The 24,354-nt window shown below is 35.5% G+C and overlaps 1 protein-coding gene across 1 annotated transcript in view; it reads right to left on the bottom strand.

Annotated features, from left to right (window-relative positions):
- LOC132096943 (piezo-type mechanosensitive ion channel component 2-like) overlaps positions 1-24,354 on the bottom strand; it is a 79,396-nt gene that overhangs the window by 1,051 nt on the left and 53,991 nt on the right. Inside the window, exons 29-51 of the mRNA XM_059502628.1 lie at positions 22,681-22,694; positions 22,391-22,494; positions 20,776-20,874; positions 19,910-20,024; positions 19,311-19,379; positions 19,070-19,236; positions 17,873-18,051; positions 17,416-17,589; positions 15,563-16,462; positions 14,347-14,605; positions 13,376-13,558; positions 11,457-11,742; positions 11,040-11,178; positions 10,072-10,219; positions 9,697-9,911; positions 8,845-9,003; positions 5,577-5,724; positions 5,310-5,498; positions 4,284-4,376; positions 2,852-3,024; positions 1,336-1,452; positions 1,150-1,229; positions 855-1,053 (exon numbers count right to left, since the gene is read on the bottom strand). Coding sequence (XP_059358611.1) covers positions 855-1,053; positions 1,150-1,229; positions 1,336-1,452; positions 2,852-3,024; positions 4,284-4,376; positions 5,310-5,498; positions 5,577-5,724; positions 8,845-9,003; positions 9,697-9,911; positions 10,072-10,219; positions 11,040-11,178; positions 11,457-11,742; positions 13,376-13,558; positions 14,347-14,605; positions 15,563-16,462; positions 17,416-17,589; positions 17,873-18,051; positions 19,070-19,236; positions 19,311-19,379; positions 19,910-20,024; positions 20,776-20,874; positions 22,391-22,494; positions 22,681-22,694 — 4,209 coding nt within the window. The remainder of the gene's footprint in view (positions 1-854; positions 1,054-1,149; positions 1,230-1,335; positions 1,453-2,851; positions 3,025-4,283; positions 4,377-5,309; positions 5,499-5,576; positions 5,725-8,844; positions 9,004-9,696; positions 9,912-10,071; positions 10,220-11,039; positions 11,179-11,456; positions 11,743-13,375; positions 13,559-14,346; positions 14,606-15,562; positions 16,463-17,415; positions 17,590-17,872; positions 18,052-19,069; positions 19,237-19,310; positions 19,380-19,909; positions 20,025-20,775; positions 20,875-22,390; positions 22,495-22,680; positions 22,695-24,354) is intronic.

The following is a 24,354-nucleotide window of genomic DNA, read 5'->3' as shown; positions in this document are numbered from 1 at the left end:
CACAGCTGACCTTTTTCCTATCAATTCTAAGAATTGCGAGAAAAAAAGTCAGGATCGTTAGATGTTAAAGGGATGAAAATTCAGTCAAATAATGCCTGTTTGAGATTATTTAAAACTTAATTTAATTTTAAAATATATATACTTTATTATTTTAAATATACAGTACACAAAGTTATTGTTACTCTCAAATGTTACTCTCACCAAGGCCATATTTATTATATAATAAATGCAGTAAAAACAGCAATATTACAGCATCAACTCCAGCTTTCAGTGTCACATGATCCTTCAGAAATCATTATAGTATGCTGAAAGACAGCTCAAGAAACATTTCTGATTATTATTATTAATGTTGAAAACAGTTGTGCTGCAAACTGTGATTTTTTGTTTTAGGATTCTTTGATGTATAGAGAGTTTAAAAGAACAGCATTTTTATTTTTTCCCAATTTAATTCATCCTTGCTGAATAAATGCAGTCATTTCTTTCAGAAATAAAATGATTAGTAATCCCAAACTTTTGACCAGTAGTGTATCATAAAAAGGTTTTCTATGTCCATTTTGGTGCATCGCTATATTGAATTGGACTTGGATAAAAAATATTCTTAAACAGACAACACTTAATATATCTCTTTAAATGTTAGTTACTGTGAGTTTTAGTTGTAGAAGCATATCAGTTGTGTTGTTTCTCTAATGAGAAGCCCCACCCATAGCGAACTCTCATTGGTCAAAAATCCACCTCCTCTCATATGAAACCTCAATTATGCTAGGCACAGGAATGCTCAGTAATAGATGCACAGTTTTGTCCCTTTAGGAAGGACAGACAAATAACTTCCGACTATAATGTTTCATGTCACTCACCCATAACCGGCCAGAAAGCCCAGACTGGGTGGACTGACTTGGTCACTGATGATGTAGAGCTCCAGGCCAGATTCGCTTCCATCCCTCCAAGATATAGGCCCTCTTTCTGTCTGTTTCACGATCCACCACTCCTGGAGGCCTTCTGTGCTGTTTTGGTTGGATTTATGTAAGGACAGTGTGATGTTCATGTATTGTTTCCCTTGGGGAGCACACAGAAAAGTGAAGAGAAACAGGCATGATGACGGCTGTACAAATGCATAGCAATGCACCAAATGATGGGGAGCTGGTGTATTACCGAGGTAAAGCTGCTCAATAGGCTTGGCATTGGAGTCGCTCGGTGCTCTGATGTATCTTGGAAAAATGTTTGCGATGTTCCTTAATAAAAAACACCATTACAAATGATCATTCATGTGAATGGTTTTTAAGTGGTAAAAAAGATGTCTGAAAAATATGTCTGAATATGTTTGAAGCTTAAACTCACACTTCTTTTTGCTCAGTTCCATTCAGTAGATTTGTAAGTTTAGTTCTGGTAATTTCGTCCAAGTCAATGTAGTGTTTCCCTATTGCAGTTTCAACTTTGGCACCTAAACTGAGGTTCCTAATGGACGAATGCAGCAAATGAGACTAAACAGAAAGTAATTCAGTTCATTCATGACTGAAAACATCAGTCTTTGTCGTTAACATCTTAGTCCTGACCAGAGAGGCACATAATCATGTCAGTGTCTTTAAATGCAGAACAAATTCACAAGAGATGATACCAGCGTGATTATTCTATATACAAATAATATATTTGTATAAAAACATTAAAAAGGTTAGTTCACCAAAAATTTTACTCAAATTTACTCATCCTCAGGCCATCCAAGATGTAGGTGGCAGTAAAGAAGGTTTTTATTTGAAACAGGTCTCGAGCACCGATGGAAAAACACGAGATAGTTTCCAATAAGATTTAACCAATAAGAAATGGATTGCAGCTTTAAAAACTTTATTCACATTTTTATAGTTCATTTGTGTGTTCTTTTAATGGCAAATGTCGAGAGCGCATTATTGTAATACGAGAGAGCGCCAGCACAAATCTTGCAGCTTGCAGCGAGCTTGTTCTCTCATATATAGAGATTGTTTGCATCCTCAAACTTTGTCTTGTGTGCACGAGTAAGTGCTTATTGTAAACAGGTATTTATTAAATAATTGTATTTAGTGACGCACAACCCTCATAGAAAACAATTGTGCATTACAATTGGTTTGTTTGGTGATATACTTTAGAGACTTTGTTTAAAAAACAAGTCAGCATAAATTTGTTTTTCAATCTAGTTATTACAGTTTTCTAAAATGCTTACAGAATTCAAATACACAGAGGACTTTCCTGCTCAGTGAACACTTGTAAGATGAATAACACTGCAACAAAAAACTCTTTTTAGGATTCAGGAATTATTTTAATGCTCAATGTCTATTACAGTATACAACATAATTTAAATTACAAATACAGATGTATAATACAGCAATCAGCTTTTGGGAAAAAAATATTTTCATTTTACTACTGTCAAAAACTACAAATACCAAAGAATTATATACTGTATGAACTTGGAAACTTGGCACAGTTTACTGAAAGCCATGTTTTCTTGTGATTATTTGATGTTACGCTGTCATCAAGTAGCACATGAAACACTGCTTACATTTATATTTTATTATTATTTATATTATATTTTTATTATTCTGGGGTGGAAAATCTTTTTCTTAGGGTGGCAGTTTCTGGTAAAAATCTTTACTGTTCTACTGAAGAAAAAAAGTCACTTACATTTTAGATGGACTGAGGGTGAGTAAAACAGCAAATTTTAATATGATAAATATTTTATCTAGGAAAATACCATAAAATGTTTGGATCTCAGGGTGAAATCTGGACAGCATTTTACTTTTATTTTACCCATTATCCACCCGCAAACCAGGTTCTTCTACGTGCTCAGTGTGTCTGTATGCTGGTGTGATGTTGAACTCTACAGTACCTCTGTATGGACCAGGCGAAGGTGAGAGGGAACGTCTCAGTTGATTTACTGAGCATTTTAATGAGGTTCTCCTTGCTTGGGGGGCTGATGGTCCAGAGCGAGTTGGAACTTCCTTCTAGTTGGGCTATTGTCAAATCCTCAGGAATATAAGACTCCAGGAACTGCAAGGCATTCTGCAGGAGACATGAGCATCTTTAGCTCTACTTAGAAACAATCCAGAATGCACAATTTATCATCATCAGGCAATATTAGTTTGTTGTCAGATTAGCATTGGTATCAGACATAAACAGTATATATATATGTGTGTGTGTGTGTGTGTAATAGGGCTGGTAATTTAATGCTTTTATTACATCAATTAATTATGCAAAATTTTACGCATTTAATGCATTTGCTCCGCACCAGACCTACGTAGGTCATCTGACATTTCATAATGTCAATTGATGATAAATATGGGGCAACTGCGTGATGGAGCCCAGAGAATGTATTAGAATGTCCCTAAAATTCTATATATGGGTAAAAAATGCCTGTTTGAGTTTTTGTATCATATTTACCTCATATAGGCAAATATGTCATATAAGTGCAATATCACATGAGTGCAAATGTGATACTGATCTTATACAACAGTTCAGTAAGTAAGAAGTTAATATTGTGTTATTTTAGACACAATGTTGTCTTTTTTGTTCAATTTTGCCGTGACACATTGATCGGTCTGATGATGATGATCTGCTTCAAGTCAAACAAGCCTAATGATTCAATGAACCATTCATAAAGAACCATTTACATTACTCCTGAATGAATCAGCCATTTGAACGAATCGAATGAATAAATGACTCGATGACTTAATCATTAACACATTTACCACCACCTACTGGCAGTTTTAGTTTATTATTAAGAGTATTATTTCATTTAAGAAATATTTTAATATTTCCATAGTAATAATAATAAAATTAATAAAATTAATTACTAAAGGAATAGTTCACCCAACCAAAAATGACAATTGTGTCATCATTTACTTCATAGACCAAGAGAGTATATGTAATAAATTTTATCAAACAAAATATTTCTCACTAAAGCTACTTTCTGTAATGTCTGTTTGATGCCTTACAATACAATGACTTTAAATGATCTTTTAGGAGTAATTTATCAGCCAAATTTGATGTGCAATTAATTTGTGATTAATTAGATTTTAAAAAAATTGCATCGCTTACCAGCAATATCCAAACAGTCTTAAAACAAGTTCCATTTTATCTATGCAAAATTTAATTTCTTATTTTTTATTTTAATTATGCAATGAAATGTGAAAATAGAACTCTATAGGTCATTATTAATCAGCTGTCTGAAATCATTTCTTTTTTTCGGTTAATTCCTAGAAAACGTTCATGTCAAAGTACGAAGGATCTGCTGTGATTTGAATAGACACTTAGTTCCTTACTGCATCAGAGCTGTATTTTTTTACAAACTCGGCAAACTCTGCAGGAGACACAGTTTTTAGATGGTTCTGCTGGGCACTCATCGTGAAGATTGGCTGAAAACAATAAAACAAACAAGAACAGAAAAAAAGAGAGCCATGTTAATCATCAAATGGTAGGCAACTTGAGTTTTGAACACTTCCCAAAGGATAGACTAAAATATCAGATCTCTTACACAGCAGCACTGAACGAATAGAGACATTTACATATGAATCCTGCTTCTCAGATGTGTCTCTTCTAGAGTTTCAGAAGAGATCTCAACAATGTCTCAATCTGTGCTTTGTTTTGCCTAGATATTAAAGTCTGAAATCAAAAGTTAGTGATCCAGTGATGTTATTGTGACTAAAACTAACTGTATAAAAAAATCATTGCTGGTAATCGAAATAAAGCTGAAATAATAAAAAATATTAATATTAGATAAAAATGCAATCAAATAAATAAATGTAAGTTACTGTACTAAATAACTAAATCTGAAATAAAATATTAAAGATAAATAGAAAACACTCAAAAAAAAAAAATGAAACTGACATAACATAATTACTAAACTAAAATGATAATAAAAACAACTAATTATAATACTAAATAAAATAAAATGTAAATAATAAATACAAAAAAACAATAAGTAATCAAACATAATATAAAATGACTAAAATTTAAACTAAAATCAAAACGAATAAAAAAAATATAAAATTCAATAAATAATAAAAATGACTAAAAGTAAAATGGCAACTGAAAGCACTGTATTAATAAGCATTGTAACAGTATATGAATAATATGAACTCAAAAATATCTCATCAAGTGATCTGAAATACTTTCAACATTCATTTTATAGATTTGGATGACTCATTTGTGTATATTTAGATTTCTGCCAATGTATTTTTAGGAGAAACAGAATAGAAAGCAATACACTGTTTCTTGTTTTACATTGACAGTAGACACGTTCAGACATCAGAAATGAGCATGCAGACGTGCAGAAGAGTGACGTGCACCTGAAGTCCTCCCAGCGTGAGCGTGACGGACACGTCCAGCGGGGTGTTGACCACTCCTGCCACAGATTTGACCAGAGACATGAAGAGCAGCGGGAACCAAACGATGCAGATCAGGAGCATCACGATCATGCCGCCCATTCCATACTTCACAACCTTCTTCTTCTTCTGGCCGCGTGGCTGAGGGTTACGCTGCCACACCACACACACACACAGACGCTCAGGATGCTGCCTTTGGAGGAAGCTGCCTGCTATTTCCCGCTTTCTTACCTTCTCAGACTCCCTCCAGCATTTGAGGATGAAGATGTGAGCGTAGATGTCCTCCACACAGATCCAGCTAGACAAGCTGAGCGTCGTGTCCGTCCAAACCCAGTCCATCACTGCACGCAACTCTGTCAGGAACGGGATCAGACGGAACCTGGGACACACAACGCATACTAAGCAAGTGGGTCTGTTATGTGTAGGAAATAACTGGCTTGCTTTAACTTCCTTTTACTTATAGAAATCATTGGTCGACCGATATGCCAGCTGATACTTTGTGTTTCTTAAAGAGTTAGTTCACTCAAAAATTTTAATTCAGAGCTCTCAGATTCCATCAGAAATATCTTAATTTGTGTTCTGAAGATGAACGAAGGTCTTATTGGTTTGGAACGACATGAACGGTGAGTAATTAATGACAGAATTTTCATTATTGGGGACTATCCCTTTAATTATGGGCAATGGACGCCATTTTTTATTTTTTCATTCCTCAATAACAAATACTATTTGTGACCCTGGAGCACAAAATCAGTCTTAAGTCTCTGGGGTATATTTGTAGCTATAGCAAAAAAAACATTGTATGGGTCAAAATTATTGATTTTTCTATTATGCCAAAAATCATTAGGATATTCAGTAATGATCATGTTCATGTAAATATCCTACCGTAAATATATCAAAACTTAATTTTTTATTAGTAATCTGCATTGCTAAGAATTCATTTGGACAACTTTTTTTTTTTCTTTTTTTTTATCAGGGACAATGCACAAAAAAACATTAGTCTAAAAAGAAGAGATGTCATGTGCCAGGTTATAGCAAAAAATGCTAATTTCCACCCGCAGTCCCTGGACAGGTAGATGTTATAGGCCCTACGTACAAAAGTTCATAAAATATATACAGAATAATACATAAAATCATTACTTCACTCACATCATAAAAACACACTCCACTTCAGGAATCTATCACTCACTCACTCACTCACATCGTTCATATCACAATCAATTCAGTGCGTACAGGTTTGCTTTAATAATAACCACTGTTTGGTCACATAGATAGCAAATGTTTAAACTGAGAAAGTTTACAATTTTATCCTCTTAATTAGCTCATTTAAAATTTAATGCCTGCTACAGGTCTCAAAAAAGTTGGCACGGGGGCAACAAATGGCTAAAAAAGCAAGCAGTTTTGAAAAGATTCAGCTGGGAGAACATCTAGTGATTAATTAAGTTAATTGATATCAGGTCTGTAACATGATTAGCTATAAAAGCTTTGTCTTAGAGAAGCAGAGTCTCTCAGAAGTAAAGATGGGCAGAGGCTCTCCAATCTGTGAAAGACTGCGTAAAAAAATTGTGGAAAACTTTAAAAACCATGTTCCTCAACGTCAAATTGCAAAGGCTTTGCAAATCTCATCATCTACAGTGCATAACATCATCAAAAGATTCAGAGAAACTGGAGAAATCTCTGTGCGTAAGGGACAAGGCCGGAGACCTTTATTGGATGCCCGTGGTCTTCGGGCTCTCAGACGACACTGCATCACTCATCGGCATGATTGTGTCAATGACATTACTAAATGGGCCCAGGAATACTTTCAGAAACCACTGTCGGTAAACACAATCCGCCGTGCCATCAGCAGATGCCAACTAAAGCTCTATCATGCAAAAAGGAAGCCATATGTGAACATGGTCCAGAAGCGCGGTCGTGTCCTGTGGGCCAAGGCTCATTTAAAATGGACTATTTCAAAGTGGAATAGTGTTTTATGGTCAGACGAGTCCAAATTTGACATTCTTGTTGGAAATCACGGACGCCGTGTCCTCCGGGCTAAAGAGGAGGGAGACCTTCCAGCATGTTATCAGCGTTCAGTTCAAAAGCCAGCATCTCTGATGGTATGGGGGTGCATAAGTGCATACGGTATGGGCAGCTTGCATGTTTTGGAAGGCTCTGTGAATGCTGAAAGGTATATAAAGGTTTTAGAGCAACATATGCTTCCCTCCAAACAACGTCTATTTCAGGGAAGGCCTTGTTTATTTCAGCAGGACAATGCAAAACCACATACTGCAGCTATAACAACAGCATGGCTTCGTCGTAGAAGAGTCCGGGTGCTAACCTGGCCTGCCTGCAGTCCAGATCTTTCACCTATAGAGAACATTTGGCGCATCATTAAACGAAAAATACGTCAAAGACAACCACGAACTCTTCAGCAGCTGGAAATCTATATAAGGCAAGAATGGGACCAAATTCCAACAGCAAAACTCCAGCAACTCATAGCCTCAATGCCCAGACGTCTTCAAACTGTTTTGAAAAGAAAAGGAGATGCTACACCATGGTAAACATGCCCCGTCCCAACTATTTTGAGACCTGTAGCAGAAATCAAAATTGAAATGAGCTCATTTTGTGCATAAAATTGTAAACGTTCTCAGTTTAAACATTTGCTATGTTATCTATGTTCTATTGTGAATAAAATATTGGCTCATGTGATTTGAAAGTCTTTTAGTTTTCATTTTATTCAAATTTAAAAAACGTCCCAACTTTTCCAGAATTCGGGTTGTACTATAGTTTGTGCATGAGATAATTTCGTTTGGAAGAATATTCCAAAGGTTCGCTGCTTTATAAAAGAATGATTGTTGACCATATGTGGTTCTACGTTTTGGAACGCTGCACTATCCTCTGACTGTCGACCGTGTGGCTCTAGAAATTCTCTCCGAATTTAATGTGACAAATTTTCTCAAAGGGGGAGCAGCAATGTTATGGATAATTTTAAATAAAGCAGAAATTTGATTATATTTAATAAGGTTTTCAAAACTCAAAATGTTATATTTACTTTGTACTTTACAGTGATGGTACTGGCGAGACTTTTTATCATGGATTTTTATGGCCCTTTTATATAATGATTCAAGTAATTTTAACGATGTTTTACACGCCTGAGACCAACTAGACATGCAATACAGAAGATGTGGAACAATCATAGTGTTGAGGTATATATTTGAGGCTTCCGTAGTTAATGAATTTCTAATATGTTTATAGTTCATCAAATTAAATTTCAATTTATTACTAAGAGTGATAAAGGTTTAAAGGTGATTTTCTCAGTAGTCAATTTTTTTTGCACCCTCAGATTCCAGATATCCAAACAGTTGTATCTCGTCCAAGTATTATTAAATCCTAACAAACCATACATCAATTCGTACATTTTTTTAAAAATTGACATTTAAGACTTTAAGATTTGTGGTCCAGGGTCACAAATGACATGCAACATCCCACTCTAAAAACTGCTGTTGAACATGTTTCTCACCCCTGGAAGAGGAAGAGGTTGACGTAGTTGTAGCTCTTGGTGAGGAAGTTTCCCAGGATGCGAGTCGGATATCCACAGCGGATCTGATACGCTGACAGGCCGAAGTAAATGCATTTCACAAAGTACCACAGCTGAGCGATCGTGTTCTGACTGAAGCGCCTGCACAGAGCACATATAACACATGTTAGGACCTCCAGGGCATTTCTTCTTCATGTTTTATCTAACAGGGATTAAGACATCTCTGCATCATTTGTTCTTACAGAAATGTTGTTCTCTCTTATTACTACAGTATATTTATTTTACAGGATATTCACTTTTCAATTTCACTTGACGGATTCCGTTTTAGTGCTATAATTTTTTAGTAAACAAAGAGAATGTCTAATGAATTGAAATCATGAAACTTTAAGTTTAATAAAAAAATTAATAAAAAAAAACGGGTTTCGGGATTCGGTTTTAATTATTTTTATGTACTTATGAAACTTTTCATATGGTAATGAAATTAGGGCATAAAATATTAACAATTTAACCTTTCTTTGTAAATGCAGTGAAATGACAGTTTAACAATTATTTAATTTTTTTTGGTAAAATTCCATGAATTTTATATATATTTGCAATTGGAATGGATTCACATTGTGGCACTAATTAATTTGAGTCCATTTTATTCTCTTTAAAATGACATTTTGCTGTTGAAAATAAAAAAATTGTAAATAATTTGCAAAATTATTTATTTTAATCTATCAAACACATAAAGGATTAAATAACTTTTAATGTAATATAATGTCAAAATGGTCCTGAATCAATGATTTTAATTCAAATTTAAATTCTGCATCCTGTTCGTTATCGTTCTTTTACCTCTCTGTCATTCCTGGTAAGATGAAAAACATCCAGAAATGGATGCCGAACACCAGGACGACCTGGAAAATCACTTTTCCCATCACTGTCTTGCGAAGGTACAGGGCGCGATCCACCACCATCGTGCCGAACTGGATGAGCACCATGACGAGGAACGGCCCGGGAACTTGGTCTTCAGACAGCGAGGATGTGATGTCAGCACCTCCCTGGTGTTTCTGTGAGCCAGACAAAACACATCAACACACAGCCAAGGAGAGGTCGTTTTAAGAGTCAGTTTAGAGGAGAAAAAGGCTAATCTGATCTGAAACCTAGCTGTCTACTGGCATGCATTAATTTTTGTATGCTTTTTATAAATCAAAATATATTCAAATTTACCCCAAAGGCCCAGAAGCCAAAGACAATAATGATGAAATCAACAGTGTCTGCTAGAAACATCAAGACGTAAACGTCTGTGACGGCGTTGTACTCCGGGTGGATCAGGTTAAAGAAGAACTGACGGATGGGCTGATAGAACTCAACCAATCTGAAGAGAGATGAGGAGAGGAGGCAGGCTAATATAACATATTAAAAACAGGATAAAGAATGAAAGTGTGTGCATCAATCTGCATGAAATGGCATTCATAACCTATTTTACTTGAATTTATCCATTATCCAACTAAGTGGATCATTTAATAAAGAGTATTTTCAAATTACATGTTTTCCATTTACAATTTTTCTGGATTCTGTTTTAACACTTTAATTAAATTTAAATAGGCAAAAAGCATGTCTGATCAATTGAATTCATTCAATTTTAGCAATTTAATAATATATTATTATGTTAACAATAATTGCCATATTAAATAGAAAACCTGTCGTCTGTTTTAATTTTTTTTGGATTCATTCTTTGTTTTATCATTTCTTGCAAATTTATCACTAAGATGATGATAATAAAATATATGCATAGAACTTTAACAGTAAAATCTTTAAAAATATAATTCTGGTAATTTATTTGGAAAAACAGTATTGCACAATCGAGATTTACTCTTTTCAAATAAAACATGCACCAAAAAACTGTGATAGTCCTTAAAAATAATGTTTAATATGCAGTAATATACTTTAATATTATTGGTTAATATATATATATATATATATATATATATATATATATATATATATATATTTTTTTTTTTTTTTTTTTTTAAGTTGCCTCAGAGGTGGAGAAATATTATATTTCTTTAATATAAATACATTGTTTTTATATAATATTTATAAATATTATCATTAGTTTTATCACATAAAATAATATATAAAATGTATTATTTATTTATTCTAAAAATAACATCTGTTTTCCCAAATGCACTTACTTTTTGATCACATAAACCTTTGCTTTGATGAGCTGCTCTCGGATCTTCTCCATAATCATTTCTTTGCGGCTCTTCTGTGGTACTTCTGGCTCTGTGGTGCTGTTTTCTCTATGAACGCTGTTCCGTGTGCTTGTGCTGCCTGTGAAAGCAACCAGCAACCAACCGTTAACATAGTTAAACTCATAGCAATGCTCGAATAAACGTCTCAGGTTACTCATGTAACCATTATTCCCTGAGAATAGGGAACTCCACGCTGCGTCCTCTAGAGGGCGATCCCAAAGCGCCCTCTAGAGGAAGCAGCGTGGATTTCCCTTTCGAAAGGGAACTGTTCATTTCACTAGTTGTCTACCAGCTAGATCAAGATGAAACCGGATTTTGCATTTGAGATGAAACGATGTTTGTGTCAAGACTCCTCACCGCGTTTGGAGCGCACAGATGAGCGGTGGGACAGGTGAGATCCGCAAGTGCTCTGCCGTCGCAGGTGAGGCCGATGCTCAGGGTAAAGTATCTGCACATGGACCTGGGACGAGTCCACGGACCTGCCGAGGTTCACGGACTTGAGCGAGTACGCTGGAGAACTCTTCTTCTCTTCTTCAGGTGGAATCGCCACCGCCATCTTCCCCTCGTCCACAGAATCGTCCCGATGAAGATCCTCATCCTTATGGGACGCTTTAGGGTCGTCTTCATCCCAGAGACCGTGACACTGAGCCAGAGAGAGAGAGAGAGAGAGAGAGAGAGAGCATGTGCATTAATTCAGGAAAACAAACGCTAAGGTATCGCAGGATTGGAAAAGCAAAGCTGTGATTCATCCAATACCTTTTTATTGTCTGTTTAATCAAAGTTGTGAAGTAAATAAATGGCACTTTTGGAAACAAGACAAAAATTACATTACATTTAGCAATAAAAATAAATTAAATAATAAATAAATAAAAAATCAGGGCTTTAAAATGGATTCTGAAGGGCTGCAAAATAATTGCAAACACCATTAAATAAATCTTAAATGCTCATATAATATTTAACAAGCAACACTTTATGAAGACTTGTTGGGTTGCTTTTTAAAATCACACAAATTTCAGTGTTTATTTTTTCATAAAATCACTTCTATGTGACATTGCACTTTTTTAACTAGGGTAGTGATATCACAAAAACTTTTTTTGTCTTTTTGAACTATAATGTGCACTGATGAATCTTTCGCAGTAAGAAACATTTAGTAACGGTAGAAGTAAATAAAGTACACTTTAATTCCCACACACTCGTTTTTGAACAGGTAAACCTTTGCTTTTGCATTTAAGAATTACATTTGACTTGATTTATCTAGTTACTAAATGTTCCTTATTGTCAAAGATTTAATTATTATAAAAATGTATCATTTTCTCCTCTCCAGGTTTCATTCACATTCACAGATATTTCTATGTATCCTGGTGAAAAGTGCAATTTCATGCTGGAGATATTTACTTGTGTTTGATTTTCTGAAATAATCTGAAACCTGGAGATGAGAGAAACCTCAAACACTAGGAATTGATTTTAAAATCCATTTTATGGTTTTCAAAGCTCTCAACAGTCTAGTGGCTTCGTTTAGATTTCTTAATGTCTGGTGAATTATATTTCCAGCTGAATCTTGGCTCTAATCTCTCATCTAAGTTGACATACATCTCAAAACTGAAGCAGAAAACAAGCAGAAAAAGCAAGTATTTATTCTGAACAAGATTTTGGATTGCAAAATCCATTAGTGTGCAAACCTTAAAGCTCAAATAAATATGCAAACATACAGTAATTAAATATAATGGCAAAATATACTTATTGAAGTTTTTAATTTCTATGTATTCTGCATTTATCTTTGCATTTGCTAACTCACAGTTAACGGGAACATTCTCTCAAAAGTTATGAGCAACCTTCAACTTTAAAAGAGCATTTGTTCAAAGTTATCTAGCTTTTATGTTTTAGGGGACATTCGTCTAAAATATTTCACGTTACTACCCTTTTCAGAATGTTCAAGAGAACGCTCAAACCTTCAAATGTAACGTTCCCAAAATTCTAAAATAGAATGTTCATTTAAACGTTGTGGCACAACTGAGAAAATAAGTTTTAGAACATTTAATCAACTGGACGTTTTGAACATTCTAAGAACTTTTCTAAATAATGTTTTCATAACTTAAAGGGAACATTAGCAAACCTTTCCTAGAATGTATTTTTGGCAGCTGGTCTTGACACTATAATGTTTTTCAATTATTTTAATTATGCTTCAAAGTTGCTTTACTGACAACTTACAGCTTTAGTAGTGGTACTAAATTCGCCACAACAATCATTACCATAATGTGGCAAAAGAGAGGATGTACCTTTAATATGGATCGGTGGAAAAACAGCGCCAGCAGCTGAACCAGGTCATAGTGCACGTATCCTTCTTTCTTCTCTGTGCCGATGATGTTGGGTGGATGGTATGGCTTCCCCTCGTTGACTTTCAGGTTCTGGTTGAATGGGAAAAAACTGAACTGGAAGAAGTATTTGATGACGATGGTGACCTGGAGAGAGAAAAGAAAAACACATTTACAAATGATTTATACCTATATTTAAAGTAATAGTTCACCGAAAAATTTGAATTTGCTAATAATCTCCTCACTTTCAGGCCATTCAAGATGTAGATGAGTCTGTTTCTTCATTGGATTTGGATACATTTATCATTACATCGTTTGCTCAGCAGTGGATGCTCTGCAGTGAATGGGTGCCGTCAGAACGAGAGTCCAAACAGCTGATAAAAACATCACAATAATCCACACCACTCCACTCCATCAGTTAACATCTTGAGAAGGGATCATTGTGGTTTTTTAAATGCACTTCTGGCAAAAATCCACAATAACGCTTCCTTCAGTAAGCTAAAGTCCATCCCCTGTTGCTTCTCACATCAAAATCCACCCACATTTGTTTTCAACTGTTCTGGCTTGTAAACGGTGCTTGATTTGTACAGACAAGACAATCTTTTTAGTAATAGAGGATTCAACTGTTTAAAGTTAACAACATCTTGATGGATTTGTTTGTTACAAACATGCAGCTTTTGGCTTCAAAAGATGTTAACTGATGGACTGGAGTGGTGTGGATGACTTGTAGATTATTGGGATGTTTTTATCAGACTCTCCTTCTGACGGCACCCATTCACTGCAGCGCATCCATAGGTGAATGCCACATTTCTCCAAATCTGATGAAGAAACAAACTCATCTACATCTTGGATGGCCTGAGGGTGTATAACTTAAATGTATAACTAGGTCTGTCCAACATATGTGCATCCAGAATTCACTGAAAACAAACTCTGACCTCTGTGTACACGATGGCCGTCATCCAGAAACGCTTGCTGGGCCGAGGAACAGAGAGCATCGCCCACAAGAAGATGAGGATGGGCAGCACCAGTGTCACCATGGAAGCCGAGATCATGTGGTTGAGGATGATGACCAGGAAACAGACCATCTCAGAGTGCGCCACCAGCAGGTTATAGAGAGCATAACACAGCTGGAGCCCGAGCGGTTGCGATTTATAGAAACGCTCAGAGTTCTCCAGCTCCTCATCATAGAACATTCTGGAGAACAGCACAAAATTAAATGTCTTACCTACAATTCACACTTCTATTGTGCTCCAGTTCTGCTGGTGATGAGAGCATCAGCGATATTTAAATATAAGCAATGTTGTTATTATTAATTAAAACTTAAACTGATACTAAAATTACTCAAAACTTTTTGCTGAATAAAATACATTAAAATACATCAAGTATTATATTAAATGAAAAATATTGCATATATAAAAATATAGTTGCTAGAACTAAGATGAAAAGCTACCTAAAAATGACAAAAGCACATTATAAAATTACAAACTGAAAACTAAATCTAAAGCTTAACTAAAATTAAAAGGCAGCTATTTTGAAATATCTTTAAAACGAAAACTAATAAAAATGACAAATGCTCATCATAAAATTACTGAGATAAAACCAAAACCAAATGACCAATGACCATTTAAATATATATTTAAAAACAAAAACTAAAAACAACAAAAAGCACATCATAAAATCACTAAATGAATCTAATATATCTAAATGGCAACTATTTGGAAATATTTTTAAACAAAACCAATGAAAATGTCAAAACACATTATATTAGTAACTGAGATAAAACTAAAATTTAAATATAAATAAAAAACAAACCATTTAGAAATATTTTAGGAAACAAAAACAAAAATGACAAATGCTCATAAAAAAAATGCTCAAAAAAAAAATTGCTTAAAAAATATTTCCACAACAAAAACTAATTGAACTGATAAATGCAAATAATAAAATTACTATCCATTTAACTATTTAGAAATATTAAACTAAAACTAATAAATTACTAATTCAAAGCTAATTCAAAATATTAATAAAACCTACTACTGTATATCAATGATAGTGCAATAACAGAGGTTTGCAGTAAGATGTGTGTTTATTGGGACACCACAGAGCCCTCTGAAGAAGCTGTAATGTATACAAGCTCTACGTGAAAGAACTCACTTGTTGAGCAGCAGTTCGCTGGCGGTCAGATCGGTGGTCATGGAGGGCAGCAGAGGGTCGTCCAGATCGGATCTGCTGTCGGGCGTCATCAGCATCAGCCGTTTGTCACTGTCACTTTCGTCCGAGCTCACAGACAGGCGGTCGAAGCTCACGGCTTTGCTGTAGCTGGGCGGCACATCAGCGTCCGAGGTGTTGGGGGCGTCTGTGTCCGGGGTGAAAAGCTGTCCACTGACCACGTTCTCCGGGCCTGATGATTCGGCCTCATCCTGTCGGATCAGCTGTTCACCATCCTCATCTTCAGTAATGTACTGCTCTTCCTCTCGATCCAGCTGAGGAACCTGAACATCTTCAACTGCTTCCTCTGGATACACTAAATCCCATTGGACTTCCTCTTCCACATCTCCTGTCGCTTCCTCTGCCGGCTCATCTGTCTCTTCCTGCTTCTCTTCTTCTGGCAGCTCATCTGTTTCTTCTTTTGTCACTTCCTCTACTGGCTCATCTGTCCCTTCTTGTGTCTCTTCTTCTGCTGGCTCATCTGTCTCTTCCTGCTTCTCTTCTTCTGGCAGCTCATCTGTTTCTTCTTTTGTCACTTCCTCTACTGGCTCATCTGTCCCTTCTTGTGTCTCTTCTTCTGCTGGCTCATCTGTCTCTTCCTGCTTCTCTTCTTCTGGCAGCTCACCTGTCGCTTCCTGTGTCTCGTCCTCTTCCAGCTCATTCGCTGCTTCCTGTTTCACTTCTCCCTCTTTCACTTCCTCGTGATCTGCTGTCTCTGGTTTGTCCTCAACAGTCTCTGCGGTTTCGTCCTCTTTCACCTGCACCTGTTCTTTCTCGTCCTCGACCTCGTCTATAGTGTCGTTGGTTCCTTGCCGAGAGAACAGTGTGATGCACTGAGTAGCTTCACTAGAAGCGAAACCACAAAAACAACACCAACAGCTGATGAGCTCAAAACAATCACTGTAAACTTATCATCTGTGAACACTAGAACACATCTTAAGATATTTTGATATTGAATATTGGCTTTGAATAACATGGCTGCCTGCAATACTGCAATACTTTATACAAAAATTAAAAAAAATTATATTTACTACTGAAATATCATCCATCATTTCTAAAAACTGATTGATGTCTGATACATCATAAATGTTCATTACGTAGAACCAATAATTGTTGTTATGCTACAATAATAAAAACATATGCATTATATATATTTGATAACACAATGTCATATTTTATATGAATATTAACATTATTATTATTATTATTATTATGGCTGTTGTTGATATTGTTATTTCTATTAGTAAATGTTATGTTAAATGTTTTCTTTCCACTAGATGGTATTTATAATATTAATAATGATATTAATAATATCAATATTAAATTGGATTAATTTTTATAACATATTTAATCATTTTTTCTAATACAAAATATTATAATTATTATGATATATTAGAAAAAATGTCATGATTCCTAATGATATTAATTATTAACTGAATAATAATAATTCAACTATTATACAACTATTGTTTTTAAAATTATTAATAAAAACATAATAATGATAATAGTAAAGCTATTGTTATTGTTCTAACTAATAAAAAAATATATTGAAAAAAATAGATATAATTTTATTATTTTTTTAAATAAATAAAATAAATCTTTAATATTTATCTATCTTTTAGTCATTTAGCATTTTCCCTTCGGTTGTTCACTCATCATGGTAAACCCGTTTTCATTTATTTATTTATTTTTTAATGTAATGCTGAAATCAAAACAAAGAAGAAAAAAACCATAGCCTGATGGGAGTGTGGAGGGTGAGGATGAATGTGATGAAGATGTGATGATGAAGAGTCCAGCACCTGGACATGACGCTGCTTCCACTGTCCGCAGAGGAGTTGGACATGTCCAGACCATACATTTTGCGCAGCTTGGGACGAGCGCGTTCGCTGGTTTTGGGAATATTCTGAGGCATGTCGTCTAAGTCATCCAGAGTGGACTGACAGGACAACAGCATGGTGGCTTCAGTGTATGCGCTGATGGATGGACAGATGACATGAGCGGAAATATAATGCAATGAAAATGACAACAAGACAAAATTAGAAAAAAAATTAAAAAGACTGAAGTTGCCAAGTCTCCTGATTCTCAAATGTTGCTCCTGAGATAAGAAAAACTTTGAATATCATTGAATGAAAATGATGTCAATGCAAAAATTCTAATCATTTTGTTTTGATTCTTTAGAAATGTAGAAACATAATTTCTTGATACTTTTTTTGAGTGAGATTCACTCTGTTTATGATATAAGTCAAAGCTGAAGACCTGGACATGCTGTCTCTGGAAGCGAAGGAATCCAGACTGTGGTCGACTCGTCTGCGGCGCGCTCTGTTCGAGCAGGAATCCTCCTCACTGATCCGGTCCAGTCCAGATTCACGAGATCCGTTCAGTTTCATCTGCTTCTGGTAGTACACATGGATGCTCTCGCGGGACGGCACGTTTCCCTGCAGGACAAACGATACAGTGGATCAGTTCTAGATCAACATCAGCTAAACTGATTCATTTAATTGTTAGACTGTAGTCATAAACGTCCAAAATTCCAAATATATATATATTTTTAATTACACATATTATTGAACTTAAAGGGATACTCCACCCTAAAATTGTGTCATTAATCACACAATTAATCATGTTGTTCCAAACCCGTAAAATCTCCGTTTGTCTTCGGAGGACAATTTAAGATAATTTGGATGAAAACCTGGAGGCTTGAGACTGTCCCATAGGCTGCCCAGTAAATAACAGTGTCAAGGTCCAGAAAATGTATGAAAAGCCGTCGTCAGAATACTCCATCTGCTATCAGACGTGCAATCTGGGTTATATGAAGTGACGGGAACACTTTTTGTAAGCGAAGAAAACAAAAATAACAACTTTATTCAATAATTCTGTGTCACTCCATATCACCGTGCAGCATATGCTCTTCTGTGTCCTCCGCGTCACAAGGATGCGCTGTTTTATTTCAAATCAAAGCTAAATACATGTAGAAACAGTGCATCCTTGGGGCGCGGATGACACACAGCACACAGTGATATAGAGAGACACAGAGGAGACCATTGGCAAAGGAATTATTGAATAAAGTTGTTATTTTTGTTTTCTTCGCTTACAAAATGTGTTCCCGTCACTTCATATAACCCAGATTGCACGTTTGATGGCAGATGGAGTATTCTGACGATGGCTTTTCATACCTTTTCTGGACCTTGACACTGTTATTTACTTGGCAGTCTATGGGACAGTTTCAAGCCTCCAGGTTTTCATCCAAAATATCTTAAATTGTGGTCCGAAGATGAACAGAGCTTTAATGGGGTTTGGAACTACATGGGGGTAAGTGATTAATGACAACATTTTCATTTTGGGGTGGAGTAACCCTTTAAAAGTTGAATTTATTTCAGATTTTTATATTTATTTTTTGCAATCATTTGCCATCATCACTTTTAAAAATAAATGTCTATATATTATAAGCAGAACCTTCTTGACTTCTCTGGTCAGCATGCAGCGCTCAATGCGCAGAACGGTGGAGATGTCGATGTATTCTCTGCAGACGGAGTTCAGCCACTTGGTGATGCTCTCAACGGTGGTCAGAAACAGCACCCAGGTGAACTTGATGATGTTGAAGACCCTCTTGATGATGTTGTCTACAGGAAGTGAAAAGGTTAGTTTCGTTTGTCGTTTGATATAAACAGGAAATGAATGCGCTTTATGAACACACCTGGTCCATCCGTTTTGTCTTCCTCTGAACTCTGACGATCTTCTTCACCGATCTCTATCGCCACATGACCTACACACAGAAAGTTGCTTATCCATGAGATAACAGTTTATAACTATGGCCACAACTTTTCAGTTAAATTATATTTCTATGTAGCTATTGCGACTTTTTATCTCACAATTCTGAGTTTATATCTCAATTCTCTCTTTGTTTCTTGTGATAACATCTGGCAAAGAGACTAATGTAAACTAGCCTTCGGGCTAATTTGGGTACATTTATATTCATGAATGTTAATTAATGTACACTGTCCCTTTTTGTGAATTTTTTTTTTTTTAAAGGGAAAAGAAAAATGTCAGAATTACAAGATTCCATGCAATTCCAAGCTTACATAACCACAATTCTGACTATTTTGTTTCCACCATGAAAAAAATTAATTACAACTTCTTATAATTCAGACTTTACTTCTGACAAATTCTAAAGAAATCACATGTACTGTATGAGATATAAACTCAGGATTGAGAAATATGAACACATTTTTGAGAAAAATGTCAGATAAATTCAGAATTCAGATTTTTTTTGTACAACCTTTACAATTGCCGTACCTTCTTTCTTGTCTTTTCTACGTCTGCGGCCGTATCGCTTCCAGAAATGACGTCTCCCTTTGCCTCTTTCTTTCAGGGCTGCTTTAGAGTCAGCGATCCAGGTGTGATACAAAAACTACAGAACATCAATATGAATTAATCTATCAATGCTATGTTTAAATAGTGTTGCACAAGGACGTCAACACATGCACGTCACATGTTTAGCCAATGAAGGAAGCCAGATGAAATTTAACTCATGATCATTACATGAACCATTTAGACCATGCATTTGTAATTAAATCGCTGAAAAGTCTGAATCTGACACTGGATAAACAAGCACATCCATCACAGAATACCAACAATGAATACAAACAACTCTTTTCCAACTTTGAAATCCATTAGCATTTTTGACTTGTATTATACATGTGTACTGACATGTTTTTATTCAGTCATTGGATTAAACAAGTTGTTTGAATCCAGGTTACACAAGAAAACAGAAAATTCAAAGACAGTAAATGTTTTTTGCTCCACTCATATCTGAATGGCTCGTGAACACTTGGTGTAAAATGGTTTAGTGTTTTTTGTGGTCATTTTTTCAAATGCAGTGGAGCAAATCACATCAATTAGTAGCAAATAAAAACCTTTAAAGTAAACAAACAGAAATAAAAGTACCTTCCCAAAAAACACCACATTAAACAATGAACAACACCCTAAAATCATTTCCATTCCGTGCATCCTCAAATGAGTTATATTTCAAAATTGAATTTCATTTTTTTTTTTTTTTTACAAATATAACTGGAACAACATGGAATGGAAATCTTAACAATAAAACACCATCAGCAAACACAGAGATGGAAACCCAGATGACACGTTCCCTGCGGTGGTACCTTGGCCGCCCTGATTAAATACTGCAGAACAGTTTTGGGCAGTTTAATGATAGATCTTGGTAAAGCCACGAGGGCCGAAGCAAACTTTCTGATCGCTCGCTGAGAGGAGAAAACCAGGAGAAAGTCACAGCATCAGTGTCCTGAAGCCCTTCAAACAGTTACAGCACTATACAACACAACACATGAACAATAAATCACAAGAGTGTCACTAAACAGATGAATAAAGCCTCCACAACAGACACTCTGGAAAAAACACTGGTGCTTTTGAGGAATGTTTATTTGTTCATTTCTCAAACAATCTATCCATCCATCTATTTCTCAATCACCCATCCATCCATCCATCCATCCAACTATTTCTCAATCACCCATCCATCCATCCATCCATCCATCCATCTATCTCTCAATCTCCCATCCATCCATCTCTCAATCACCCATCCATCCATCCATCCATCTATCTCTCAATCACCCATCCATCCATCCATCCATCCATCCATCCATCTATCTCTCAATCACCCATCCATCCATCCATCTATCTCTCAATCACCCATCCATCCATCATCCATCTATCTCTCAATCACCCATCCATCCATGCATCCATCCATCTCTCAATCACCCATCCATCCATCCATCCATCTATCTCTCAATCACCAATCCATCCATGCATCCATCCATCTCTCAATCACCCATCCATCCATCCATCCATCCATTTATCTCTCAATCACTCATCCATCCATCCATCCATCTATCTCTCAATCACCCATCCATCCATACATCTATCTATCTCTCAATCACCCATCCATCCATCCATTTATCTATCTCTCAATCACCCATCCATCCATCTATCTCTCAATCACCCATCCATCCATCCATCCATGCATCCATCCATCTCTCAATCACCCATCCATCCATCCATCCATTTATCTCTCAATCACTCATCCATCCATCCATCCATCTATCTCTCAATCACCCATCCATCCATCCATCCATCTATCTATCTCTCAATCACCCATCCATCCATCCATCCATCTATCTCTCAATCACCCATCTATCCATCCATCTCTCAATCACCCACCCATCCATCCATCCATCCATCTCTCAATCACCCATCCATCCATTCATCCATCCATCCATCTACCTATCTATCGCTCAATCATCCATCCATTCATCTATCAATCTACCGCTCAATCATCCATCCATCCATCCATCCATCCATCCATCTATCTATCTATCTATCTAGCTCTCTCTCTCTCTCTCTCTCTCTCTATCTATCTATCTATCTATCTATCAACCATCCATCCATCCATCCATCCATTCATCTATCTATATAGATACACACACACATTTATAGTATAAGTATCTGCTATACTGTAAGAAAGATTTCACTGATTTACATTATGAGCTATCAGAATTTTGTTCATATAAGTATCAGCAGCTGCACCAAATGGCATATTTAGTTTTTTTCTCCAAAATCTCACACTAAATGAGCCATAAGTCTGATGGATCAAAAATGATGCAAAACATAAAACACATATGTGAACTGAGTAGAATAACTGTAAGCTGGACTCCAGAGAAGTTAAATCAGTTTTCTTCTGCAGACCAGCAGTGGTTCACTCACCAGGAAGGCTGATCTCTTGGGCAGTTCTTCTTCTTTTTTCTCCTCCTCTTCCTCTTCCTCTTCGCTGTCAGTTTCAAACAGGTAATAATCACCACTTCTCACCACTGAGAGAGGAATGGATGAGCAAAAACAACTGTATAAAACTTGCAAACAGGAGAATAACATGTTTCTGAGAATTCATACAACATTGAAAAAGTTTGTTATTGACTAATCAATTTAAAATAATGAACTTTTGTACAGCCATACATGTCATAACAGACAATACTAATGAATCTCTTGACTGAACTTACCTGAATCTCTAAATCTGAAAACCACAGTCAAACTTTGTTTTAAAGGCATAACAGATTAGCATGAGTCATTAACATTTGTAAAGAAGTACCATAAAAAAACAATTAAAACCTTAGAAGATTGAAGATTCTTGCACATTCTTTTTAGGCTTTTTATAAAATGTAGAGTATGTTTTATATTTGTTATACTACTTCAATAAAACAGCATATTATCAATCAAAGATATCAACAAATTGGGCTAGTCAAGCATCTCACACCACAGAAACACCTCTGTGTCTGCAGTTTCACAGTCGCATGGCAAAACAGGATTTGGAATAAGGAAACTGCCTTGTGTCCTTGAACAGAAGAGCCACAATGGATGGGGAGGACAGGGGAGGATGCTGGGAAACATTTCAACACTTTATTTAAGAGCCTCAGATTAACAAAACCCTGAAAATCTCTAAAAAAGACCACATTTTCTACAGTGATTAGTGTCTCTCTTTCAAAAGAAAACTACAATATAGATATCGTGGTTTTCAGTCATGGTACCACAGTAATACCATGGATTACCGGACAGGATTCTGATACTAATACTATGGTATTCTTTGCAGTTCATGTAAATACCATAGTATATGAATATGGCAATCATATTCAGTCGTATGATACCATCGCTGTACCATGGTACCACCACAGTATGTTTGTATATGACAGCCTTTCTTTAATAGTCTGTATTCTAATCACTATATAAAACAAGCCTTGATGTTTAAAGAAGGTTTACGGTTAAATCACATCTCATGTGCTCACGCTGATAGCAGAGATCAGCTCATCAAAGACGACAAAGTAAATACCATCTCACTCATATCACACCAACACAATGAGCTTGAGGGTATTTCTTTTGCTTTTTGATGTTTTTTCTGTTGAGCACTTTCTTTGTTGAAGAGGAGATAAAGAGAGGGACCATAAATGTCTGGTTTATAAAGTTATTTCACCCAAAAATGACCATTTAATAAACCTATTGTCAATCAAAAGACTTTTTGGAAACCACAAGAAGTGCTGGCTCTTTTACACACTATGATATTTGACCCCCCCCCGCCCCCAGTTAACTGGAAAATTTAACTCCTTTGATTTCTGCACTGCATTATTCACTGTTGAAATGTTCAGGGATTGTAAGATGTTTTTAATGCTTTTGCTTACTAAGGCTTCATTTATTTGAACAAAAATACAGTGAAAATTAATAAAGTAATATTGTGAAAATTTCCTTACAAAATCTATTTTTGAATATATTTTAAAATGTAATTTATGCTTCACATTTTTGTGGAAATTGATCAGTTTTTTCCAGGATTATTATTATTTTTTTTTTAATAAATAGAAAGTTCAAAAGAATGGCATTTATTTAAAATAGAAATCTTTTGTAACATTATAAATGTCTTTACAGTCACACTTTCCAGTTTGATCGATTTGATGCATCGTTATGAACAAAAATATTAATTAAATGGAAAATGTATATATATATATATATATATATATATATATATATATGTGTGTGTGTGTGTGTGTGTGTGTGTGTGTGTGTGTGTATGTGTAAAAGATCTCTAACACTAGCTTACTCTATTCTTTTTTTTATTCTATCTGTTTTCTTTTTATTTATTATATTTTTTTAAATAATATATATATCCCATGTTACGTGTACTGTGTTAA

The sequence above is a fragment of the Carassius carassius genome, chromosome 20, assembly GCF_963082965.1.
Source record: "Carassius carassius chromosome 20, fCarCar2.1, whole genome shotgun sequence".
Lineage (NCBI taxonomy): Eukaryota > Metazoa > Chordata > Actinopteri > Cypriniformes > Cyprinidae > Carassius > Carassius carassius.
This window is presented reverse-complemented; position numbering and strand designations above follow the sequence as displayed.